The sequence below is a fragment of the Mustela nigripes genome, chromosome 3 (genome assembly GCF_022355385.1).
Source record: "Mustela nigripes isolate SB6536 chromosome 3, MUSNIG.SB6536, whole genome shotgun sequence".
Classification (NCBI taxonomy): Eukaryota; Metazoa; Chordata; class Mammalia; order Carnivora; family Mustelidae; genus Mustela; species Mustela nigripes.
Window position 1 is genome coordinate 62,141,708 of NC_081559.1, and position 24,455 is coordinate 62,166,162.

The window sequence follows — 24,455 nt, forward strand, 5'->3', positions numbered from 1 at the left end:
TTTCAAGGCCAATGGTACAGAATGGTAAGACCTAATTGGTGACCTAGACATCCTATGAGTAGTTTTATCCAGCCTGGCTCAGAAAAACAGCTTTTAGCAACTATGTGTATGACTTGGGCTTTTGGAGTGAAGGGCTTATTCCTCAACCAGGAGGCAATAGTAACTCTGAGAACACTAGTGCAGGGGATCAGGTAGAGGCAGAATGCCTGCAAGTTAACACACTGCATTCTGGGGGACTGCATTGTTAGGAGTCCCCACAAGGTACGCACTGTAGATAAAGACAGGAAAAGCCCTGGGAGTAGCGTAACCAATACTGTGCTTTTTCCAGGAACTTTTCTTCATCAGTGTCAAACACCCAGAAAATAGGAATAAGAGACTATCTTTCTTTATCCCAACAGAACTAAACCATATTAAAAGTACAATAGCTACTGGAAAGTTAGCTACTGACTGTGCACATGAACCTTTCCTTCACCTGTAGTAGCAAGGAGGGATTTTGATGAGCATCAAAATAGACAGTGCTCAGCTTTAATGGAAATCTATAAATTGTATGTTTTTGAAACACAAGGTTAGAGAGTGGGCTCATTGATTTGAAAATACATTTAAAAAACACCTCCACGGACGCCTGGGTGACTCAGTTGGTTAAGCAGATGCCTTTGGCTCAGGTCATGGTCCCAGCATCCTGGGACCGAGTCCCACATCAGGCTCCTTGCTCCGCAGAGAGCCTGCTTCTCCAGCTGACTCTGTCTGCCACTCTGTCTGCCTGTGCTCGCTCTCGCTCTTTCTCTCTCTGACAAATAAATAAGTAAAATCTTAAAAAAATAAAAAATAAAAAATAAAATAAAAAACACCTCCAAAATAGTCTTTGCTGTGAGTACTAGAAAAGACCTTCAGATCATATTCAGGATTTCTCTGTAGGCAGCTTTTACCATTGTAATTCTTTGATCTCTTCAAGAATCCTAATTCAGTTACTTCACCACTTTCTCATAATCTATCAACCAACTCTTGGGTTCACTTCTTTCCTTGTCTAGTTTAAATCCAATAGACACTAATTTTCATCATCCTTTTGCAATTTCCACAACTTCCAAGTATTTCCCTCAGTCTATCATATTACCCCTGCCCAACCTTAACCCTACATGCAATCAAACTAAAAGAACTGGTAATGACCCTAGTACAAAAAAAATAAAAAAAAAAGTTTAAGTAAGTATTGTAAACTGATTTTTAATTGTAAATGTCAACAATTACCCATAAGATATATTACTTTTACAGTATATAAACTAAGGAATAAAATTCTTTGTAAATTGAAAATAAAATTTAAGATTATATTGATATAAATCAGAAACTGGAAAATAAGTAAAAATAAAGTGGAAGTGAAAATATGCTAAATTCCTCATCATCAAACACTGGCATTAAAGAAATTATACATGAAATATTTTACTTGAAAACCTTCAGTTTTCTCATTTTAGGCTTCTATATTTTTTTCTGTTTTCTTTATTTATAGCCTTTTACTATATTAGCTAGGTTTTATTTGCTTCTATCTTCCCCAGTGAGTGGGAGAGTACACATTTAGTAAAGTAAGAAAATGATGTATACCCTTCATAATCCAAGGAGAATCCTGACCTTTACTCCTTGATCTTATTCTGTCAAAGACATATCCACTTAGAAGATTTCTTGATGTCCCCACTCCCACTCTGGATCTAAGTATCTATTAAGGTTTATGGATTCATGTGGGCAACAGCACAGAGACACACTGGGTGTTAGAAGGAAAGCACAATCTTGTTTGATCTCATTGTCACCCAAATTCCTCAACAGCTCTGCCACGAGAAAATGCATTAGGGGAGATCTGTTCATAAGACATGCAGTTCGGGCCTTCTGTAAGATATTCTAAGACATACTTCTGAATTAAGTAGACTTCGAGACTGTGTGTACAGATCAACTCATCTGTTTCCTACATAACTAGTTTTGATGGAATTAAACTTTGATATAATGCCACTGGCTAGACTGAGGGAAGCCCTTACAAAGAGCTTAGAAACTCATCATTGATTATAGGGATAGTGCTGAGAAAACCATTCTGCTTTATAAAAATCTTCAGAAATACTATCAAGCAAATATTTTAATATGTGATAATTAATATGATTGTTATAGTAGGATTTATACAACTATATATGTTATAGATATTAAGTATAATGCAAATATAAAAATATAATTATATTATCCTATAATAAATAAGTTACTCTATAAACCTAAGTATGAATTTTACAATAAACCTACAGTATTTAAAACACATAATATGTCTTATGATGAAATGTAATTGTTAATATTAAGTCACAGCCAAATTTATTTCTCTAGAGCAAATTTATTCATTTTTATCTTACAGAAATTGGGAATTATGGAGCTATATCATGTGTCTAATACCAGAACTTCTAGAAACCTTAGAACCAGGGAGATTTATGAAAATATAACAGGATCCAAATGCATACAGTGGCAACTTTCTATATATTTGAACACTTTTGAAATAATTAAAAGGAAAGCAACATTTCATGGTTAAAAGCAAACAATCTTTCAACCTATTAACAACTTCAGGGACATTCTTACTTTTATAGTCTTCTTCTTCAAGGGTATCTATGATGCTTTCTAATGTTTCATTATTTTCCAGCGGATCCCGCAGACACTTATGCTTCAGGTTGCCCATGAACAGCTGCAGCCCAATCAGGGCAAACACGCTCAGACAGAACACAGTCAGGATCATGACATCCGAGAGCTTCTTCACTGACTGGATCAGGGCCCCCACGATGGTTTTCAGGCCTGAACACAGGGGCCAAAAAGAAGTGTTCCTAATTAAATAAAGCCTCTGAATGAGAAATAAAAACAAAACACGAGCTTTCCTAAAAATGCATGCATTATATCAAATCAATGACTTTAAATAACCTAGTTTGAAAAAAGCCTACTATCTCAAAGGGTAGATTAGCTGTTTCATATATATTTTGTTTCTATATATTACAGCAAAGGATAACAATTGTGAACTATTTCCAAAGAGTAACCAAATTGTCAAAATGAATAATTTGGTTGCTCACACTATACTCGCTTGTAAAAATAATTTTTAAAAGGCCAATTTGCAAATGCTTGTCAAACAAACCATCTCTCTGGAAAGACATTAAAACAAAGAGGCTGAATTGCAGAACAGAGTGACAACTAATTTTCAGTTAAGAAACGGTTTGTTGTGGAAAGCTAAAAAAGAGTACGACATGCAACACCCCCATGCTGATGTATTTTTTTTTATCTCTTTTCCTAACTGTATGAAAAGCAATACAAACAAATTGAAATTTTCATTCCCGGCTAATCAAAATGGAAAATCATCTGTTACACAGGAGGGAAAATTTCAAGTTGAGATGTGAGCCAAATGGCCATCTTCATCCTCTAAGACCCATGCAGTTGATTAAACTCAAAGGCTGACTTTTAATGATTGTGAAAAACATAAAAAATCAAATTTAATTAAAATTGCATAAAAGAAAGTCGTTCTTGTCTTTCCTCCAAATGATCAAAGTCAGCCCCGGTGTTTAACCCCACTCTCACCTGGAATGACTGAAATTGTTTTCAGTGCTCGGAGAACTCTGAATGTTCTCAGTGCTGAGACATTGCCCAGGTCCACAAACTCTGTCACATATCTGTAATAGGGAGTTCACACACAACACAGTGACAACACACACACAAACAAACGAAGAACAACTCCCAAATAGTTGGAGTTATGAGTGGCCTAATGCTTCACACCAATCATTCCTTACCTGGAATTACAGAAATAGTTTTCAAAGCTCTCAACACTCTGAAAGTTCGAAGAGCTGAAACATTGCCTAGGTTTACAAATTCTGTTAAATACCTGTAGAATTAAATCAGAGTTATTCAGAATTTAGATCGAGTCTATGATACTTACCTGTGCCTTTACTCAAGGTGTTGCCTATATTTGAAAAATTCTTATTTAAATGGGTAGTTATGCAAGTCTTTTTTTTCCCCATCACAACTAATTTAATTTGATTAGATTTGATTTGACCCCTTTTATGTGAGCAAAATACAAGTATATTAATAAAATGGTTTTCATACACTTAAATACCTAAATAAACAATCAAATGCTTCAATTATTAGACCTCAATATTATGGTAATATAGATACTTAATATCCTATAAAATGTCAGCCGCAAACCTTGAAAACCATATGTTAATTGAAAGAAGCCAGACACAAAGTCCACATACTGTATGATTCCATTCATATATGGAAGGTGTAGCCCAAAAACCTTGATGAATGGTTTCCAAGGATTAGGGGGAGAAGGGAACAGAAGTGACTTCTTTTGGGGATAATGGAAATACTCTGGAATTAGAGATTAGTGATGGCTGAACAGCTTTGTGAACATTCTTTAAAAAAAATCCACTGAATTTTGTACTTTTATTAAAAGGGTTAATTTTATGGTATATAAATTATCTCAACTAAAATAATGAGATCCCAGAGAAGAGGCAGCTTTCTTTGACATAATGTCTTATCAGCCAGTGGCAGTTACAGCTGCAGCAGTCACGTGGCCATGAAAGAATCAAGTCTGATGGACAAGGAAGTGGGGGTGGGAGTGAGGGAACGGGAAACTAGAAATCTTAAGACCTTCTGTATTGTGAAAATTCCTCCAATGAACATGCATTACCTTTAAATTCAAAATGCTAGAGGGAAAAAATACTGTATCTAGGTTTGAGATTTAAAAAAATACACAAGGGAATATTTCTGGCAAATATATTTGAGAAAAGAACATCACTATGAATTAATTTAATTTATATTTTAATGTAATATTTTTCCCTTAAAAATAAGCTGTGGCTGCAGATGTCATAGACAAGTCATTCACTGATGTTAGGATTAGTATGCAGTGATATCCCTTATAAAAAGATTTGTTTCTATATTTTAATGTATTTACTAGCTCTTGAATAGAACAGGTTATAAATAAAGGCCTGAGCTTTTTCTGTGATTCTTACAGGTTTTACAAGCTTTTAAGTAAGACACGGAAAAAGTGTGAACCTTACTTGCACTGCATAGAATATCCATCCAAGTGCTGAGCACAGAGATGATCAATCTTAATGATGTCATACATTTTTGAATGGGAAATGCTTTCTCAAAAATTAATATTTGCCTATCAATGACTAGCTTTCACAGAGTCTCCTTTAAATGCAAACTTTACATGCAGGAGAAGTCAGACTCTAAGGCTTATTCTTACTGGAACACTGTGCTATCTATGATTCTCATGAGTTTTCCATTTCAAAAAACTAAATGTACTTACGCAAAAACAATGACGACAAAATCGAGCCAGTTCCATGGGTCACGAAGGAAAGTGAATTCTCCAACACAGAAGCCTCTTGCAAGGATTTTGACAAGTGACTCAAAAGTATATATTCCAGTAAAAGTATACCTAGATACAAGAATCCAATAAGATATTAAATATGAGGGGAATACAGCACCATGTAAATCTTCAGTTTTTCTGCTCAACCAAAGAAAGGCATCTATTGGCGTGTGGCTATTGGCTTATAGATCCACTCTATAGATTAGAATAAACTATAGATCCACTCCATAGTTTAGAATAAACTACAGGAAATGTATTTTTCCAGAAAATCTTAAAATGTCCATATTAGAAACTCTTATAGAAAGTAGAGATATTCAAAATGACTAAGAACATAGGTATTAAATCTGCCTGGAAAAGTCCTACATTACTTCTATGAGAAAGACACATGTCTAAGAACAAGGCAGAACACCTGATACATTCATTTCTTCTAGAAAAGACTGTAACATCTTATTATTCTATTCTACTGGTAGCAGGTTAATACCACAGAGGAAGAAAAAATAATTGAAAGAAAAGCAACCACAGATACACACCACAAGTTTTAGAGCTGCAGTAACTTAGTGGCAGGAAAGGAAAGGAATAAAATAACACAGAGACCATATTAAGATGATTTATACCCACTTACTCTACATTCTTGGTCCAATCTGGAGGGTTACTCATGGTCATAAATATGCAGTTTGTCAGAATAGTGCACATGATAAGCATGCTAAATAAGGTAGCTTAGAATCAAGGAATATGTTAAAGGAACACAGTAGGAGCTTTGAATACTTGATAATGACACTTGTCAAAATAACTTTTTCATAGAAAATAATTTTTTTTGCGATTTTATTTATTTGACAGAGACACAGCAAGAGAGGGAACACAAGCAGAGGGAGTGGGAGAGGGAGAAGCAGGTCCGTGGAACAGGGAGCCCAACGTGGCGCTAGATTCCAGAACCCTGAGATCATGACCTGAACTGAAGGCAGACATTTAACAAGTGAGCTATCCAAGTGCCCCTAGAAAATAATTGTATATGAGTTTATAACTTTTTAAGAAATCTCTTTGAACAAGGGAGTAATATATAAAGAAATTTATCCTAAAACGATAAAATTGTTATTCTCCCAATCTTCTCAGAGACTTACACGAAACTATATTGAAATTGGTAAACTAAGACTGGATATTTTCAGATACAAAAGGACTAAAATCCCTATTTGAATAAATAACAAAAACTACATTTTTTTAAAGCTTTTGTTTATTTATTTGAGAGGCAGAGAGAGAAAGAGAGAGAAAGCAGGAGCAGGAGGAGGGGCAGAGGGAGAAAGCAGGCTCCCTGCTGAGCAGAGACACAGATGCGCGGCTGGATCCCAAGACTCCTGTATCATGACCTGAGACGGGCTGATGCTTAACCGACTGAACCACCCGGCACCCAGAACAAACAACATTTTAAAGAACCCATGCCAGTAATCATTTTAAAAAGGATATGAGTGTACTAAAATCTTAATAGATATTCTTCTTAGAGAACTGAAAGGAGACAGCATGTACAAAGCCGGGGTGGCATTGAAACGGAAGATTGCTTTCCCTTTGTTCAATACTATGAAAGTCTGTGGGAGAAAAAGAAAACGTCATGAAATTGAGAACCCAAAATTTCATCGAAGCACATTTATATCAGCACTTTACCGCATCTGCATGTGTTAGGGTCCTATTAAAGAAACACTGCCATTGGACTCAACCAACGTGATGCCACTGCCATTAATTAGTGCAGCTGTTTAAGTCACGTTGGCCAATGAACTCCATCCATTTCTTCTTAGTAAATAAAGAAGTGAACATTTGTGAGCACGGATTGCCTAGTGCTCCCCAAATATACTACTGTCTTCTCTTTTTTATATCCCTTTAACACCCAAAGCAGTAGCAGTAAGTTGTGGCCACTGGAATTAGTTCAGAATACAATTTCCTTCTTTCATTTCCCTGCACTGTAAGCAAACTAAATAGAAACTAGCTATCTCTGATATTTGCCACAACAGCTTGAGAATTTTAATACTTGTTGGCTATTATCATGATTAAGAGCAAATGTTCCAAATTATGAGTCCTTTCAAAAACATATTTTCATAAATTCATATATCCTATTCTAGGTATAATTCCGATAACAGCGAAAATAATAGAGCACAAATTAAAGGACTTCCTTGCTCCTACCCACAGTAATTTTTTAAAAGTAATACAAATGAACCAAATATTCTTGAAATGTGTTACTTAACCATGACACAATACATGACATTCTCCATGGCTTTGGTACTCCGTTAAAAATTTAAAAACCCAAGCAAATAAATAGCCACAAGAAGAAGATATTAACACAATATAAGAAATTTGTGGGGAATCAGGGAGACCAAGTTCAAATCTTTGTCTTATTTTTCTATAGTTGGTAGGGAAATGACCTGTGCTATTGAGAAGATGGTGACTTGCTCTTTTGCTGTTGTTTAATATGAATTTTATATGTTTATGAATAGGCTTCTGGAAATAAATATTTTTCACCAAATTGGGGACCTAAGTTTGAGTATATTGCTTTTTAACTGTATGTGGCAGTGTTTTCCCAAGAAAACAAATCAGAATCTATTATTTTCAGGTGCCCTTTTATAGTCTTGGTCACTTTCACTATACCAGTTATGACTAAACACAATTTAACATAAAATTCACTTTTACAATTAAAATCAGTTTTATTATTTTTTTAAATTTCGCTTAAAATTTTTTTTTATTTTATTTATTTGAAGGAAAGAATGTATGTGTGTGAGAGAGAGAAAGCACAAGCAGGGGGAGCTGCAGAGGGGAGAGAAAGTGGGGGACTCCACACAGGGCTCCATATAGGGCTTGATCCCAAGTCCCTGAAATCATGACCTGAGCCAAGGTCAGATGCTTAACCAACTAAGCCACCGAGGCACCCCTTAATATTAGTTATAAAATTAATATCTAGTCTTAGAAACCACTGTTTTCTTTAATTGATACATTGTCCTTTTAGAAAAACTCACTCATCCATTATATTCTGCAATTGTGTTGTGAAGAACTAGGGCTCATGAGGTGATAAAATGCATCTGAACATAAATGAGGCATGGGTTTTGCATTCAGGAAACTTCCTAGAAAGGTGATACATACACAATAACTCGAATCTGAAGCAAGATGTGACAAGTATAATGCAGAGAAATACAAATGGAAAAGTGTGACGGTATGGAGGAGACAGGGTCACACTTGTGTCAGAATCATTAGAGAGACTTCCTGAACCAGAAATCAGCTGAGCGAATGTGAAAATCACAGCATTACTGCCTAGACTTGGCCAGACACAGTTACCTTGCATTTGAAATTTTTACAAAGAAGAATTCATCTGTTATTTTTAATTTTAAATTCCCAATGTTTATTTAAATCAAAAACTTCTCTAGGACTCTCTGGGTTTACACACACCCAAGAGTTAATTAAAGGAAGGAAAAGTAAGTAAGCCTAATGAAGTTTGAGAGGTCAATCTAGATCCCTTTAGTAAATTCTAAAATCCTCCTATGAAATACATAGATATCAAAGTCTGAATAAATTCTTTTAATTTTGTTCATCTATTTAAGAACATAAAATTAGAAAATTGTGGTGCCTAAAGAGCATATGCTTTGGTTTGGACAGACATGATTCCAAAATGTCAGAACCACCAATTAGCAGCCTGAGATCCAGCACTTAGTGCCTGGAAAGCCTTCTAAGTTTCTGTCACATTGTAACTTCTTAGTCAATGTTGGGAGCAACTGCTGAAATTACAGGAAACATAAAAAGCACAGAAGATATGAAGATAACAAGACCCTGTACCTGTCTTCTTCATACCCATAGCAGAGGGTATTGGTAACTTATTCTTTTATTTATTTATTTATTTATTTATTTATTTATTTATTTATATTTCATTTCAGTGTAACTTATTCTTTCTTAAAGACATAAACTCACTTACCATAAAAGCACTGCATAACATTATTACATTAATTGAAAGGAACTGGGGACACAGTGAAGAGTTGGGAGTCCGATCCTAAATGTTATCTGTTAAATTAGTCTGTCACATAGCTAACATTACTCCATTAGTTAATAAGTCTATAATCTTCCATTCAAATGAAAACATTTTCTCCTTTCCTCCCAAGTCACTTAAAGCCAGTATAACTGTACATCTCTACTCCTTGGTTATCCCGGAAAGACTCCTTTCCTCCTTTAGGGGTGGCTGGTTAAAGAACAGCCAGAGCCCCTTTGGAAATAGGAAATGTAGTAGGTGTCCATGCTGAGCCAGGAATTTTTGACGATGAAGCAATAAGTAAAATGAGGAAGTACTTTTTATTTTCCTTGTCTCATTATTTACTCATCATTATTTCATTCGTTTTTGTAAAGTTGTTAGCACAGTGGTCACTATACGGCAGAAACTAAATTATGCTAAGAGATGTTGCCCAACAGAATATCCCAGTAGAGGAACCAACTTGAATTTTTAAAAACCTACAAATTCTAGGGTATAACATTCTGCACATTTCTTAATTTCCCCAAGCCCTCTCTCATCTAAAAATTGGGTAGGAGTTCCCTTCTCATATCATGATAAGTAGGTGCACTAACTTATACAAAAAGTCCAGTGCCGGACGCAGAGATCCTCAATACATATTAGCATTCTTCCTTGCCATGTCACAATACTGATTAATCAGTCAGTGCTATGTACTATCGCAAGGCCTTCACAGGTATTCTACTTTTTGTTGTGTTGCCAGCCTGTTGAGATGCTGGTTTTAACGTGAAGCAAAATATCAGGTATTGCGATCAGAGCAATGACCACTGAGGCAGACGTGTTTTGACTGTGAAAATATAGCTTCATCATATTTTGTATTTCTCAAGAATTTACAATCTGATTTGCTAGATGTCTTATCAAGAAATAGTCCTTTTTATTATATTTTAAACAAATAAAAATATGATTTGATTAAAATATGATTTGATAAAAATATGGTCTATTTTTATTTTATTATTTTATTTATATTATTTATTATTATTTTTCAAATATTTTATTTATTTATTTGAGAGAGAGAGAATGAGAGGGAGAGGGCATGAATGGGGAGGAAGGGCAGAGGGAGAGGGAGAGGCAGACCCCCTGCTGAGCTGGGAGCTGGATCCAGGGCTTGATCCCAGGACCTTGAGATCCAGACCTGAGCCAAAAGCAGATGCTTAACCGAATAAGCCACCCAAGTGGCCCAGAATATGTTCTTAAATGGACATTATTCTGCCTTTCTTGAACTTTCTAAGTCTATAGGCACTATATTAGCAAAGCAATGTTGGAGAAAGTTATGGAACTGCTGATCTAATCCTTTACAGGCTCCTCTTAGTCAACTTCGACTTCAATCCGGCTATGTCTGCTACCATGTCAGAAATGCTGTACTTCTCATTTTCTCAAGAGAATAAACGTTCCAGGAGTTGTTTTCAACTTTCCCCCATTTCCTTAATGTTTATCACCTTTCCAGCTCTGCTACTCTGAACATTTGCCTTCCAGAGGACAACATCCACTCCTCTGCCATGGAAATTATTGACGCCAGCTAACATGGATTTCCTGATGCTCCTGCCTTTACTTCATTACTGCATTACTTCAACCTCTCAGGACTCTTAAAATCCAATCTCTGCTTGCCCCTCAAGCCTCTCCACTTTTCTAATGCAAATATGAACTGATAGGTAGCTTGTTCTCTTATCGGTTAACATCTACAATCAGCTACATTATTCCAACCCTCTGCATTTTTCTTTGGAAAATAATTTTTCTTTACTTTCTTCTTCTTCTTCTTCTTTTTAAAATTAAGACATAATGTATTATTTGTCCCAGGGGTACAGGTCTGTGAATCACCAGGTTTACACACTTCACAGCACTCACCATAGCACATACCCTCCCCAATGTCTATAACCTAGCCACCCTCTCCCTCCCCCCACCCCCCAGAATTTTTCTTTACTTTCAAGGGGTTATTTATAACCTGTGTTAAAAAGGTTTTCACTTTATTTGGTGTCTCAAGTGACCATCTTTCTGGTGGAAAAAATTTCAAATTTTTCAGCATGAATGTACTGCTACTGACTTCCTTTTTTTATTTGCTCTCCACCACCATCTTGCTTTATTTCCATCCCCAACACAAACTGCTTGCAAGAAGTTACCTGCTCCTTCTCTTTGTTCCTTCCAATAGCCCCTCTTTATTCTCACCTTCCTGAATAATTTTATGAGATACTCCCTCCCCTTCTGTTTTGAACAATGGAAAATCTTCTGATTTATGTCCTACCTCTCTGACCATCTCAAACTTCTTTTATCAATACCCTAAATGAAGCAGACATCTAAACCCCACTACTAGTTGAATGGTCTTTTATATTCCTATGGATTCAGCTGTCACCTGCGTGCAAACGCATTCTGGACAGATACCAGGTCTTACTTTTCTAATTGACAGTAATTTCGCTCCTGCAGGTGTATATCGATGTCATGTCCCCAAAAGAGAGAACATTATATTGAATATTCTAAAGATTAAGAATATCAAAATAATATGTCGATGACAGAACCAGTTTTGATGAAAAACTAAAAGTACATGTTCTGAATATTCTACATACGCATTTAACTGAACATTTTTGTCATGATGTGGTTTTTCACTTACTTCCACTTAATCTCAATTTAAGAGATCTCTCTGAGCAGAAGCAGCAGAGCAGGCACTACTGCAGGCAAAATACACTCACTTTTTTGTCTGCATAGTAGGGGTCCAGGTCCTCCAGGGGCTCTGACACCATGCCTGGGGGGATGTCTCCATAGATGAAGGGCAGCTGTTTGCCCGCTTCCAAGTCACTGCTTGGCCTCGGGCCTTCTTCCTCATCATCCTTCTTTTCTTCTTTGGGTTCCTTTGTTTTTCCTTCAGCAATACGTTGTTCAATGAGGGCAAGGGACTGTTTTGTAAAGTAGACAAAACTCTGAGGTCCTGGGGGAGGCAACGTTGCCATCTTTTCATCCTGTATATTTTATTTCCCCGTCAGCTCCTTACATGAGAGGCCTAAGCAAGAAAAGAAAGAAAGAAAGAAAGAGTTAAATGTTTGACAGCCAGAAATGGCACATTAAAAATAATAATAAACAGATTTTGGGGTGCCTGGGTGGTTCAGTCAGTAAAGCATGGGACTCTTGATTTCAGCTCAGGTCATGATCTCAGGGTCACGAGATGCACTTGTCTCTGGCTCCTTGGTCAGCAGGAGAGTCTATTTGAGATTCTTTCTCTCCTCCATTCTTTTCCCTCTCCGCGGGACACCAGTCCTGTGGTCCTGTGCATGGGTGCTCTCTCTCTCAAATAAATAAATAAATCTTAAAACATACTTTTCATTTCAACTACAAGAAGTAATGTGTTTACAAAATTATTACGCTGAATTAGCATTTATTAACGACTACACATAAGATTTATTTCCCACACTATCTACCATCTTTATTTAAAAATCCGAACTTAACACTTCCCAGCTTCTAAAGTGAAAACTTAATGAAAAAAAAAATTGATTCTTTTTACTTTTCATCAGCATTTGCTTTTAGTGCAATTCAATGAACCTTTCTCATTTAAAATTCTTTGTGACAGTGCTTCTGATAGTTCCACTCTCCAGGTTCTGTTGCCTCTCTGATCACCTAATCCTCTTCTGTCTTAATCTCAAAACTTGCCCACAAACCTCTGCTTCTCTCTCTTGGGGAAACTCATTTCTGTGAAATGAGGTGATGGAAAGATTGGTTTATTCTATTTTGCATATTTACATTTTCTTACAATTACATATCCGTTTAGAAATCAGAAAAAATATATTCTCATTTTGAATTTAAAGCAATTTGACAAAATATTTAGGAAGAACAAAGAAAAGAAATTTGGAACATATATGTTGATAGACTCAATTTTAAAATTAAAAAAAAAACAATAAGATATGCTTTCAAACTATGACTTCCCTAAATAACTTCTATGTGTATCCAAAACCTATAGGGAAAAAAAATACAAAATAAAAAAGTCAAGTTCCATATATTATTATTTTGGAATGTTGTAAATAAAAAGGCATAAAAATAATAGTTCTCATTTTAAAAATGAACTCAATTTCAATGAGTCGAGTCAGGGCAACTTCATAACTTCTCCATTAAAAAATAAAAATGAGCCTTTTTTTTTTCTTTTTACATTAAAATTGGCTCAGAGTCAGGACACACCAACACCTAATACATCAACCCACTGTCAATGGCTTGAAAAGCTGTATAGTAAGTAATATCACCAAACACAGCGGGAGAGTGAACTAAGAGAAGCCATGGTCTGCTCTTTTATTTTCCAATGCTGAACATGAAAATTAAGCAAATCACAGTAGAGACAACACAGATTACATAGATTCAGAAAAAGAGGTAGGAGAAGCTAAAACTATTCTTTTCCAGAATGGAAAACTATCTATTTCCATATCACACAAAATAATCTTCAATTACATCTAGAACAAAGGGGATGCCTTTTACCCTTAGTTAATTTGGCCACGGTATAAGGACATTTCTTACCACAAATCTATGTATTCTAAAAAGACCTCTTGGCCTTCTAGAAACTACCACCTCCACTTGAGAAATAAGGCAGTGAGTGCAGTTTCCCCCTGGGTTTAGAACACTGCTCAACACTTCTGGAAACCATACAGGAGAGCAGAAGATGACTTCCCTCAAAGATTTTCAGAATACACACACATGGTCTTCTGGAGAAAAGATGGCAGAAGAAATGATGTTTTGTTCACCCTATATTTCCACTGGAGCTGTCACCTCTTTCAGGAATTATATGACAAATTCGGGTAAGCAGATGTCATGAACATCCAACCCCCAATTCCACTATCTCTATATCCCCTTTTCCTTCTTTGTTTTCCCCTCACTCTCTATTCATGCACACCCTCAACACCCACATTCTGATTCACTGAAGTATATACAGACAGCAGGCCTGGTGGGTGATCCGTGTCACCGGCACGATGGTAGGGAGGTACTTCCCAGGTTAGGCTAAAGTGAAGGAAGACACTAAGCATCTGCTCACAATCCCAGTCTTGGAAAGTAAACCAAAGAGACTCAGATCAGATTCCATCATCATCCTTTAGGTTGGAGGGTATAGGGGAAGTCACTCCCTCCTATCTGGATGATGGGAATAAATAATGTGCACAAACTTTTCGAGAAAAATTCTACAATATCTACCAAAACCCTTAAGTATGTTAATTCATTTTTAATGCCAAATAACCTCCCTTCTAGGATTTATCCAAAAGCAATAATCTCAGATGTCTTCAAACATTTATGAAAGTATTCACTGCAATGTTTTCATAATATTGAAAAACTATAATTTAACCTCAAAGCCTAATCGGTTTTCATTAAATAAAAAATGAACATATAATGAAAAACTGAGTGGCATTTAAAGAATGCTTTTAAAGACTATGTAATGAATTATAAAAACCTTATAATGGATATCTAATGTGTGTGTCACACACACACATTCCTGTATATTCATCTCAATTTGTTAAATGTACAGAAAATCCGAAATTAAATGTATAGTATCTTTAATGAAGGTTATTCACAGCTGAGGGATCAGGGGTTATTTTTATTACTTTCTTTTTACTTTTCTTTATTTTTCAAATTTTTATAATGAAGATGTCATGCACTTTTGTCCAAAAAAGTACCTTGAAAAGTGCATTTAAGTTTATTTGACTTGAATCTAATAAATGTAATAAAATCAATCAATATTTATTCTTTTATGTTTAATTTAAAATTTTGAAAAATATTGTCATATTTGCACTTATAAATATTACTATGAGGGGCATAGTAATATGCCACTGGGTGGCTCAGTGGGTTAAAGCCTCTGCCTTCAGCTCAGGTCATGATCCCAGGGTCCTGAAATCGAGCCCCGCATCAGGCTCTCTGCTCAGCGGGAAGCCTGCTTCCTCCTCTCTCTCTGCCTACTCGTGATCTCTATCTGTCAAAAAAATAAATAAAATCTTAAAAAAAAAAAGATTTCTTAAAAAATAAATAAATAATATTACTATGACTGCACTTTCTTTTGAGTATTGCATATAAAGATATTTTAGTGTTCTCATGACTATTTTGCCCAGCTACCATTAACCTCAATGTTAGATGATACTGACACAACTACTGAAAACAAAAAGTGAAGGCAATATCCTTGTATCTAGGATTTCTCACAGTTAAAATAGATATAAAGATATTTATTATGAATTCCCTTCTTATCTGTTCTCCATGCATGTATGCATGTACTATTTACGTATCTACCTATCATCTATTGTTCCTCATACATTCTTCCAGTCAAGGCACTTTCAACTTCTAATTTATGACTTCTAATTGTCTTATCCCATGTGTTTATCATCCCCTGGTTCCCAAATTCCCACTGCAATGAAAATAATGATGGCTAGTAAAGTTTCACAATGTCTACTGAAAACCAGAGAAGAACTAAAGAGTTTTCATAAATCTGAGCAAGAAAGATAGGATTTGCCTAGTAAGGAGATTAGCAGGTGCCACAGCCTACACGCTCATCTGAGAAAGTTAGAACATAGGAAAAAATATTCCTGTCCAGCAGAGAAGTAAGCGAGTTGGCCCATGGATGAAGATCAGAAAACAAGTTGACTAAGGATTATCTACCCAACAATGTTGCAGGTCACGTTTCCACACTTCCTCCCCTATATCCAAGTGCAAAGCAGTGGGATTTATCCCCAGGCTAAACCAAAACCTTAACCTCTAAATTAATCGACCTAAGCCCCCTAGGGTGTTTATTTCCGTTTTTTACTAGAAGCAGGAAGATCAAGGGAAAGAAGGCCTTTTTTCTTTTTTTTAAATATACTACCTTTTTCTTAGGTGTTTTTGATTTTTTTTTTCTATATCCATTTTAATCACACTAGTTTTTCACAGAATAATTCCTCAAATTATTTTGGAAAGTTAACTGGGTATAAATTATAAAGCAGCCTATCAAAACCTGCTATCTGTGAATGCTGGCCCATGCGATAGGAAATAATATGCCACCAAGGAGTTCTGTGGCTAAATTTCAAAAATACTAGAATAGAAAACAAACTTAGACAAAATTCTCTGCCACTAGACTACTAGAGACGTTGCATTTAAGAGTCTGACAGAGTTGATATATGGCAGACCCTGAATCCGAGAGATCACAGAACTCATGCTGTGGTTGTTTTATTCTGACAAAGTTAGAAATGATAAATTATGAAATTATAAAAAAAATTATGAAATTATTTCAAACACACAGAAAAGTATAGAAAATAATAGATTTAACAAACTTTCTCAGTTTCCCGTATTTGCTTTGGACCTTTAATTTTTGTTTTTTGAGGAAATAAAAATATTCAGTTACAGTTAAAGGCCCCATAACCATCTCAGGTCGATTATCTCACTTCCTCACTCATTTCCTAAGGCTAACCTCAAACTGGTACAGAACCCTTTGTATTTCACATATTAATTTCTCCTCCATTCTTCAGAAGATGGTTTGGAAACACTGTTTAAATGACAAAATGGAACAACTATTTGATGCTAAAATGGTAACACTGAATCTATTTAATTTTACTAATTACCCTTATACCAGTGGTTTTGCTAGATTCTCTTACTACCCCTGGTATTTTGGTAGATTATTTAGGATTTTCTTTCCAATTTTAATACTAAAATTATATAATTTCGTGTATATATGTGTATTTATGTATGCATGTGCTGCCGAAGCGAGCACATTATTTAGGATTTTCTATGATGGTGGTCTTGCCTTGCATTTTCCTTACCCATATCCTAAAACAGACAATCAGACACATACACATCACCCACACACAAAAACTTGCAGGCATTCCCCTCCCTCCGGGGAGGATTTCTTTGGGAACCAGACATAAATACAGGCAGATGCAACCCTAAACAACAGCAACATGGCCTTTAATTCATAAATATTGATTGATAATTAAAGATGAATTAGTAATCAAGGACGACCAAACATAAAACTGAAGGACTGAGATGACCAGACCAAACTACTAACTCTAGAAGAAAGAAAAGATGTAGCAAACATAGGAGAATATTAAGAAGTTAAGAGTGTCTGGGTGGCTCAGTGAGTTAAAGCCTCTGCCTTCAGCTCAGGTCATGATCTCAGGGTCCTGGGATAGAGCCCTGCATCGGGCTCTCTGCTCAGCGGGGAGCCTGCTTTTCTTCCTCTCTGTCAGCCTCTCTGCCTACTTGTGATCTCTGTCTGTCAAATAAATAAAAATCTTAAAATTTAAAAAAGTTAAAATTAGTATTCTCAGAGTAATTTGAGAAGATAATCTCTTACTGAAAAGAATTAGGCTATCAAAAGAAAAAGGATAATAAAATAAAAAATAAAAATTCTTGGTAATCGCGGGCATCAAAATAAAAATTACAATAGAATATTAGTTGAAAAGAAGTAGAAGTCAGAATTTTAGATAACTTTCAAAAAAAGTACTTTACTACAAGTGAGAATTCTCAGATGTGTGAGAATTGGTATGTGTGATGGTCACACAAATATATGTAAATAAAAAAAATTAATAGCATTCTGTACTTTAGATTTGTGCCAATACAGTAGAGCAAAAGAACAAAGAAAAACTCAAAACAAAATTCAGGAGATGTGGAATACTTTAGGGCATCCCAGCATCAGTCTCAAAAGAGAGGGCAAGAAATGGAAGAGAGAAAATAATACAAAAAAGTAATATAAGAAACTTAATCAACAGTCATCAGGCTGAAAATTATAAAAGAGGTTCAATTAAAAAGATGATTCTAGTGAAAATTTAGAACTCCAATAATAGAGATAAGGTTTTGAAAAAATCTATATATTAGACCCATAATCTATGTAATAGAGTAAACTGGAGACAATTTGAAATGTTTTTTGTTAATATCTGTCTTTCAAAGGCCTAATGTATCACACTGCAAACTCCCATAGGGTAAGAGATGTCTTCTACTTTCTATCTTAGATGAATGTGGAACATTTTTTTAGACTCCTCCTATGGCTGGCTTGCTGAAAGTGCAATTGCCAATAATATTAAATATCACTGACCCTGACACCAATTCTTCCACAATTAGGTTTAGAAATTGGCATTACATCATACTAATATCAAGAACCCATAGCATGGGGGCGCCTGGGTGGCTCAGTGGGTTAAGCCGCTGCCTTCGGCTCAGGTCATGATCTCAGAGTCCTGGGATCGAGTCCCGCATCGGGCTCTCTGCTCGGCAGGGAGCCTGCTTCCCTCTCTCTCTCTCTCTGCCTGCCTCTCCATCTACTTGTGATTTCTCTCTGTCAAATAAATAAATAAAATCTTTAAAAAAAAAAAAAAATAAAAAAATAAAAAAAAAAAAAAAGAACCCATAGCATGGAATTAACAAGTATTATTCCCTACTATTTTCTTAAAGACTATATTTTAAAAGCTTATGTTAGGTAATAGTAAGAAGGCAGCTAAGTGTCACTTGTCATTATTGCTGCAAAAATGCATATGTCAAAATATAGGTATATTCCATGATGTTTCTCAACTACAGTGTATAAAAGAATCATCCATGTAACTAAAAATAAATAAATAAATAGATAAATAAATAATACAGCTGCCAGGGCTTACCCAAGTAATGCTGAAACAAACTTTTAGGGGGAGGGCCTAAGCCTGTCTACTTTTAAAAAGCATAAATTATTGATGTGAACCTCCTTTTAAGAACCATTTTAAAGCAACAAATGGACTCAAGTGAAAACATCTGATGAACACATACAACTTAATGACCACGTTTTATTACTTAATAAGAGAAAACTAAAGGTGTACCAAACTTTTTCAATTTTGTTTTATTTTCTTCAAAATAAAATAAATACTCTTCAGTAGGAATGTGAAATATCAAAGTTTAAAATCTCCTTTTAAAATTGAAAGGATAAACATAAATTCCACCCAAGAAAAGCACAGCACACACATATGTGTATGTGTGTGTATATATATATTATGTTGCATATACATATGTATACATATATATGCACACATACACTGTAATATTACTCAGCCATCAAAAAGAATAAAATCTTGCCATTTGTAAGGATGTTGTGGGCAGAGCTAGAGGGTATCATGTTAAGCAAAATAAGTTAGTCAGAGAAAGACAAATACCAAATACCAGACAAATACCAAATACGATTTCACTCATATGCGGAATTTAAGAAACAACACAGATGAACACAGGGAAAGGGAAGGAAAAATAATCTAAGATAAAAACAGAGAGGGAAGCAAACCATAAGAGACTCAACTACAGAAAACTGAGGGTTGCTGGAGGGGAGGTGGGTGAGGTGATGGAGTAACTGGGTGATGGCATTACGGTGGGCATGTGATATAATAAGCACTGGGTGTTATATAAGACTGAGGAATCACTAAATTCTGCCTCTGAATATCTGTACACTATATGTTAACTAAGTTGAATTTAAATAATTTTTTTTTTAAAGAAAAGCACCACGTATTTTGAACTCTGAATCTGTTATACTCAGTTAAAGAAAGAAAAGTTGAAATGAAAGACACAGGGAAGAATGAGAAATGACATTGAATGACGGAAGGAAGATAATAAACCAAATAAGGAAAAAGAGAGCTTAATAGGAAAGAAAGGGGTGTGAGATTAACAAAAATATCCTTGATCCCTTAAAATCCAAGACCATGAAAAAGCAAATTCTTCAACATGTTAATTTTTACCCAAAAAATCTGTCAAATTTCTCAGATTTACTCAAAATTCTCAACATTTTAAATCTCACTCATGTTGTTCACATTACTTCGACGCTGTTAGGCCTGGAAACCCCATTTTTGTATCCTTTATTCTCTCCACTTTCATTTGAGGCATGTAGTGCTCCTGTTGGAATGTCCCCTGTCCTCACTCATCCTTCCAACTGGTCAGCTCTCATGTGACCTCAGATAATCTGCTAACAATAAGCAAGGAGAAGGAGGACACCTTCCTGCGATAAAATCGCCAGTAGCTACATTTAGTTTTTCAAGTATTTATTTTAAAAAGCCAATCTTCCATGGTGACTATAGTCAATAATACTTTATGAAATATTTGAAAGTTGCTAAGAGAATAAATTTTCAAAGTCCTCATCAGAAGAAAAAAATGAAGAAAATTTGTAACTCTGTATGATGTCAGATGGTAACTACTTACTGTAGTGATCATTGTGCAATAAATATCAATTCATTATGTTATATACCTGGAAGTTACATAATATTATATGCCAAATATACTTCAATTTTGGAAGGGAATAAATGACAACATTGCAAAAAAAAAGATAAAGATATTAAAAGAAACATGTTTATTTTATTCATTTAAGAACTAAAGGTATGTATTACTTTATGAATACTATTTAGGAGTGTATACATTCGAAAAAATGAGTTTTTAGTTTAGTTTCTTCAAGACATTGGAAATATGGCTCAATTTTCAAAATGTAAAATAGATAAAATCCTTTAAATAGTTAACATATACCATGAAGTACACTAGTAGTCAATACAGAAAAATCCAAACTGGTTCTAGTAGCTCACAGATAAGTAATCATCTTGACCTTGAACATCACAATCCCTGTTTTACCTTTTATAGCTATTGACTAGTTTTTGACTATTTTGACTAGTATTTGACTATTGACTACCTTTTATGGCTATTTTCCTAGTTTGTAAAAAGTGTTAATAATCACTGCCTCAGGGCGCCTGTGTGGCTCAGTGGGTTAAGCCTCTGCCTTTGGCTGAGGTCATGATCTCAGGATCCTGGGATGGAGCCCTGCTCAGTCTCTCTGCTCAGCGGGGAGCCTGCTTCCTCCTCTCTCTGCCTGCCTCTCTGCCTACTTGTGATCCCTCTCTCTGTCAAATAAATAAATAAAATCTTTTTTTAAAAAATAATCACTGCCTCAAAGAATAGTTAGTACTGGGATGGTTAAGTACTGTGTAAAGTACTTAGTAGAGAGTTTTCCACATTTCATGAAAAAAAAAAATGGTGCTGTTAGTAGTATTAACTTGTTTCATTTGAATTCCTTACTTTGGACAATTCTTTTTCATGTATCTGCAATTAAGATATATTAATTCATTAATCTTGAGGATACTTCAATTTATAGGAATTACTAGCCTTCTAAACATGAAACATATTTCACACATAGGTATAACAGAAGCAGAGTTTTGGTTTAGGGTAGTGATTCAAGTGCAAGCTCTGGAGTTAGAAAGCCTAGAGTTTGAATCCTTGGGTTTGCCATTAATTAGCCATGTATGTGACCTTGGCTATCCAAGTTATATATCCACTCTAAGTCTAAAATCATTGAAACATTTATGATAGAAGTAGTTACTTTGTAAAACATAATGTTAGACACTGCAAGTAGCCCTAGAATAAATATTGATTGTTCAAAGGTTTAGATTGCTGCTGAGTTTCCTTTATTAATGAAAGTCCCATTAATTTGTCTTTGTTGCCTTGAACTAAAGAAAACTTGGGAAACATATTTTTTAATTAGACAAAGTTATGTGGCTCAAGAGATATATCAGTAAGATTTTTTTTTCTTTCTTTCTTTTTTAAAAATTGAATTGGTATTTCTGAACAAGCTCAGAAAGAAATGAATTCTGCCACTTGGTTCACCATCTGAGAAACATTAAATATCATTAACGGATTCTGTGAACAGAATACAAGAATGATCCCTTCCTTCAAGCAAGAAATATCACAGGTAGTCTCTCTAGAGTTTTAGGGACTCTGAGTGTCTGCTATGATTCAGAATAGACTATTATTCTGTCTTCTTGGAGTCAAATATCAGGAGCAGCCTCCAGGAAGCAGCTTTGAGGGATTCCTTTAGTCCTCATTGTCCTATGAAGCCTTTCATGTAGGAATAACCCTGAGAGTGAGACTGGGGTGGGTTCCCCTACATACTTGGAAATTAAATTGGAAATCTCCCAGAAATCACCTAGTGAACTCCAAAACCAATTCTTCCCTAAAGGACTGAAAGGAGAAAATGTGGGCTGTGCACATTAACTTGTGCTGGCAAAGGTCCCAGTGGCCTCTATTACCTTCTTGGCCCCATGGCACTTACCTAATACTGGAACAGTAAATTGCAGTTCCCAATTGATTTATTACTGTCAGAGTGTCAACTCTATTGTGGTTCAGATAGAATATGTGTGTATTATGTCCATATAATTTTGTAATAGGAATTATGCTTTGGTAATGATTATTATTAGCATGCTTTGTCTTAATATGAATTCTACATTTAAAGAATGGAATTAATTATTCTCTTAAAAATATTTCCCATAGGGGCACCTGGGTGGCTTAATCAGGTAAGCATCTGTCTTCAGCTCAGGTCATGATCTCAAGATTGCTTGGCGGGCAGTCAGCTTCTCCTTCTCTCTCTGCCCCCCTCCTGACTCAGGCTTCCTTTCTCTCTCTCTCAAATAAATAACTAGAAATCTTAAAAATAATAAAATAAATAAAAATATTTTCCAGAAAATTCTTTTAGCAGTGTTTTATTTAATAACTTTCAACATTTTTAAAGAAAGCAAATAATATTTGAATGTCTTGTTTAACTGTGACTAGAAGGATTAAGAGGATATTTCCATATATCAAGGAGAATAATCACACATTCATGACTCTATAATAATCTCTGACTCTGTTTTATATTCTGTCACTGAATCTCTTACCTATACAGAACTTAAATTCTATGTATATAAAATTAAAATTGGTCCAAAAAACCACTTTGAAGATCTTCCAAAATCTGAATCAAATTAGGTCAGATCTAAATTATTTAAGGCAGTGGACCAATGTAAAAATAAGTAAAGTAGAATGTATGTTGACTGTTGTCAAATGAAAAACTGCTTTGAAAATATCACTTCCGTGGGAACTGATAATGATATTTTCCCACAGGTAAAATATTGGCTGGAGTACCATTAATTTTTAAAGTATTCTCAAGGCACCATAGAATCTATACGTGAGTATTTTCAAAAGGACTGTAAAATGAATCATAGCTAATATCAGTAGTGATAACTCATGTTGATAATATGTTCCCTTTTTAAAAAAGCTCTTATTTATTTACTGAGAGAGAGAAAGAGAGAGGACTGTGCAGGTGTGTGTGTGTATGCACCTGTGCATGCAAGGGAGAGGGAGGAGGGGGAGGGGCTGAGGGACAGTGAGAGAAAAAAATCTGAAGCAGGCTCTGGGCTGAGTGTGGAGCCCTACCTGGGGCTTGATCTCATGACTCTGAGATCATGACCTGAGCTGAAATCAAGAGTGGGATGCTTAACTGACTAAGCCACCCAGGTTCTCTTGATATCATGAGAACAGTACTTTCTCTATATAGTCTTTCTCCCTCAAACTCATAGTTTTGATCTAATAATGAAAAAAAATCAGAAAAATCCCAATTCAGGGTCATTCCATAAAATACCTTGACCAATGTTCCTTCAAATTGTCAAGGTCATCAAAAACAAGGGAGGTCTGAGAAACTACCCCAGCCTAATGATGACTAAGGACAGAGTGATCTTTAAATGTAATGTGCTATCTTGGATGTAACACCTTGGAGGAGGAAAAAAAAGAAAGTGGGGGAAAAATTGAAGAAATCTGAATCAAGAAAGGACATTAGTTAACAATAATGTATCATGATGGTTTCATTACTTGTGACAAATGTACCATACTAATGTAAAGTGTTAATAACAGGGGAAGTGGGGAGGGACTCCATGAGAGCTTTCTATACTGCCTTGCACCATTTTTCCATAAATCTACTTTAAGATAAAGAGTGTACATTAAAAAAAGAAATTATAGACCTAGAATTACACTAATATTAGGTAATGTTAACAGTGTTCCAGCAAATTTGAATTGATTAAATAAATATATTGCCATTATCTATAATGTACCTGATAACAGCCTAATTAAAATGGGTTATAATTAATATATAAAAATAATATTTTATCTCCTATCAAATAACATCACTGATCGATAAGAGATCTATTAGAAATGCTAATCAACTTTTTAAAGTTATTATGCTTGGGAGGATAATTTTCTATAAATGTACTCTCTTGGGTAAAAAATGAGCTTACAACCTATAAACATGGAAATAGACTGGAGTCACAATGTCTGAGTCCTAATTATACTTGAGAGTCATTATGACTAAGTAGGCCAAAA

At 35.2% G+C, this 24,455-nt stretch overlaps 1 protein-coding gene and 1 long non-coding RNA gene across 3 annotated transcripts in view; one reads left to right on the top strand and one right to left on the bottom strand.

The window, feature by feature from the left end:
• Positions 1 to 24,455, bottom strand: part of SCN9A (sodium voltage-gated channel alpha subunit 9) — a 168,541-nt gene that overhangs the window by 88,711 nt on the left and 55,375 nt on the right. Inside the window, exons 2-7 of the mRNA XM_059394112.1 lie at positions 12,065 to 12,372; positions 6,821 to 6,939; positions 5,985 to 6,074; positions 5,303 to 5,431; positions 3,780 to 3,871; positions 2,593 to 2,802 (exon numbers count right to left, since the gene is read on the bottom strand). Of these exons, the coding sequence (XP_059250095.1) occupies positions 2,593 to 2,802; positions 3,780 to 3,871; positions 5,303 to 5,431; positions 5,985 to 6,074; positions 6,821 to 6,939; positions 12,065 to 12,322 (898 nt within the window). The 5' untranslated portion in view covers positions 12,323 to 12,372. The remainder of the gene's footprint in view (positions 1 to 2,592; positions 2,803 to 3,779; positions 3,872 to 5,302; positions 5,432 to 5,984; positions 6,075 to 6,820; positions 6,940 to 12,064; positions 12,373 to 24,455) is intronic.
• Positions 1 to 24,455, top strand: part of LOC132013803 (uncharacterized) — a 113,562-nt gene that overhangs the window by 87,314 nt on the left and 1,793 nt on the right. The gene's annotated exons all lie outside the window — the stretch shown is intronic.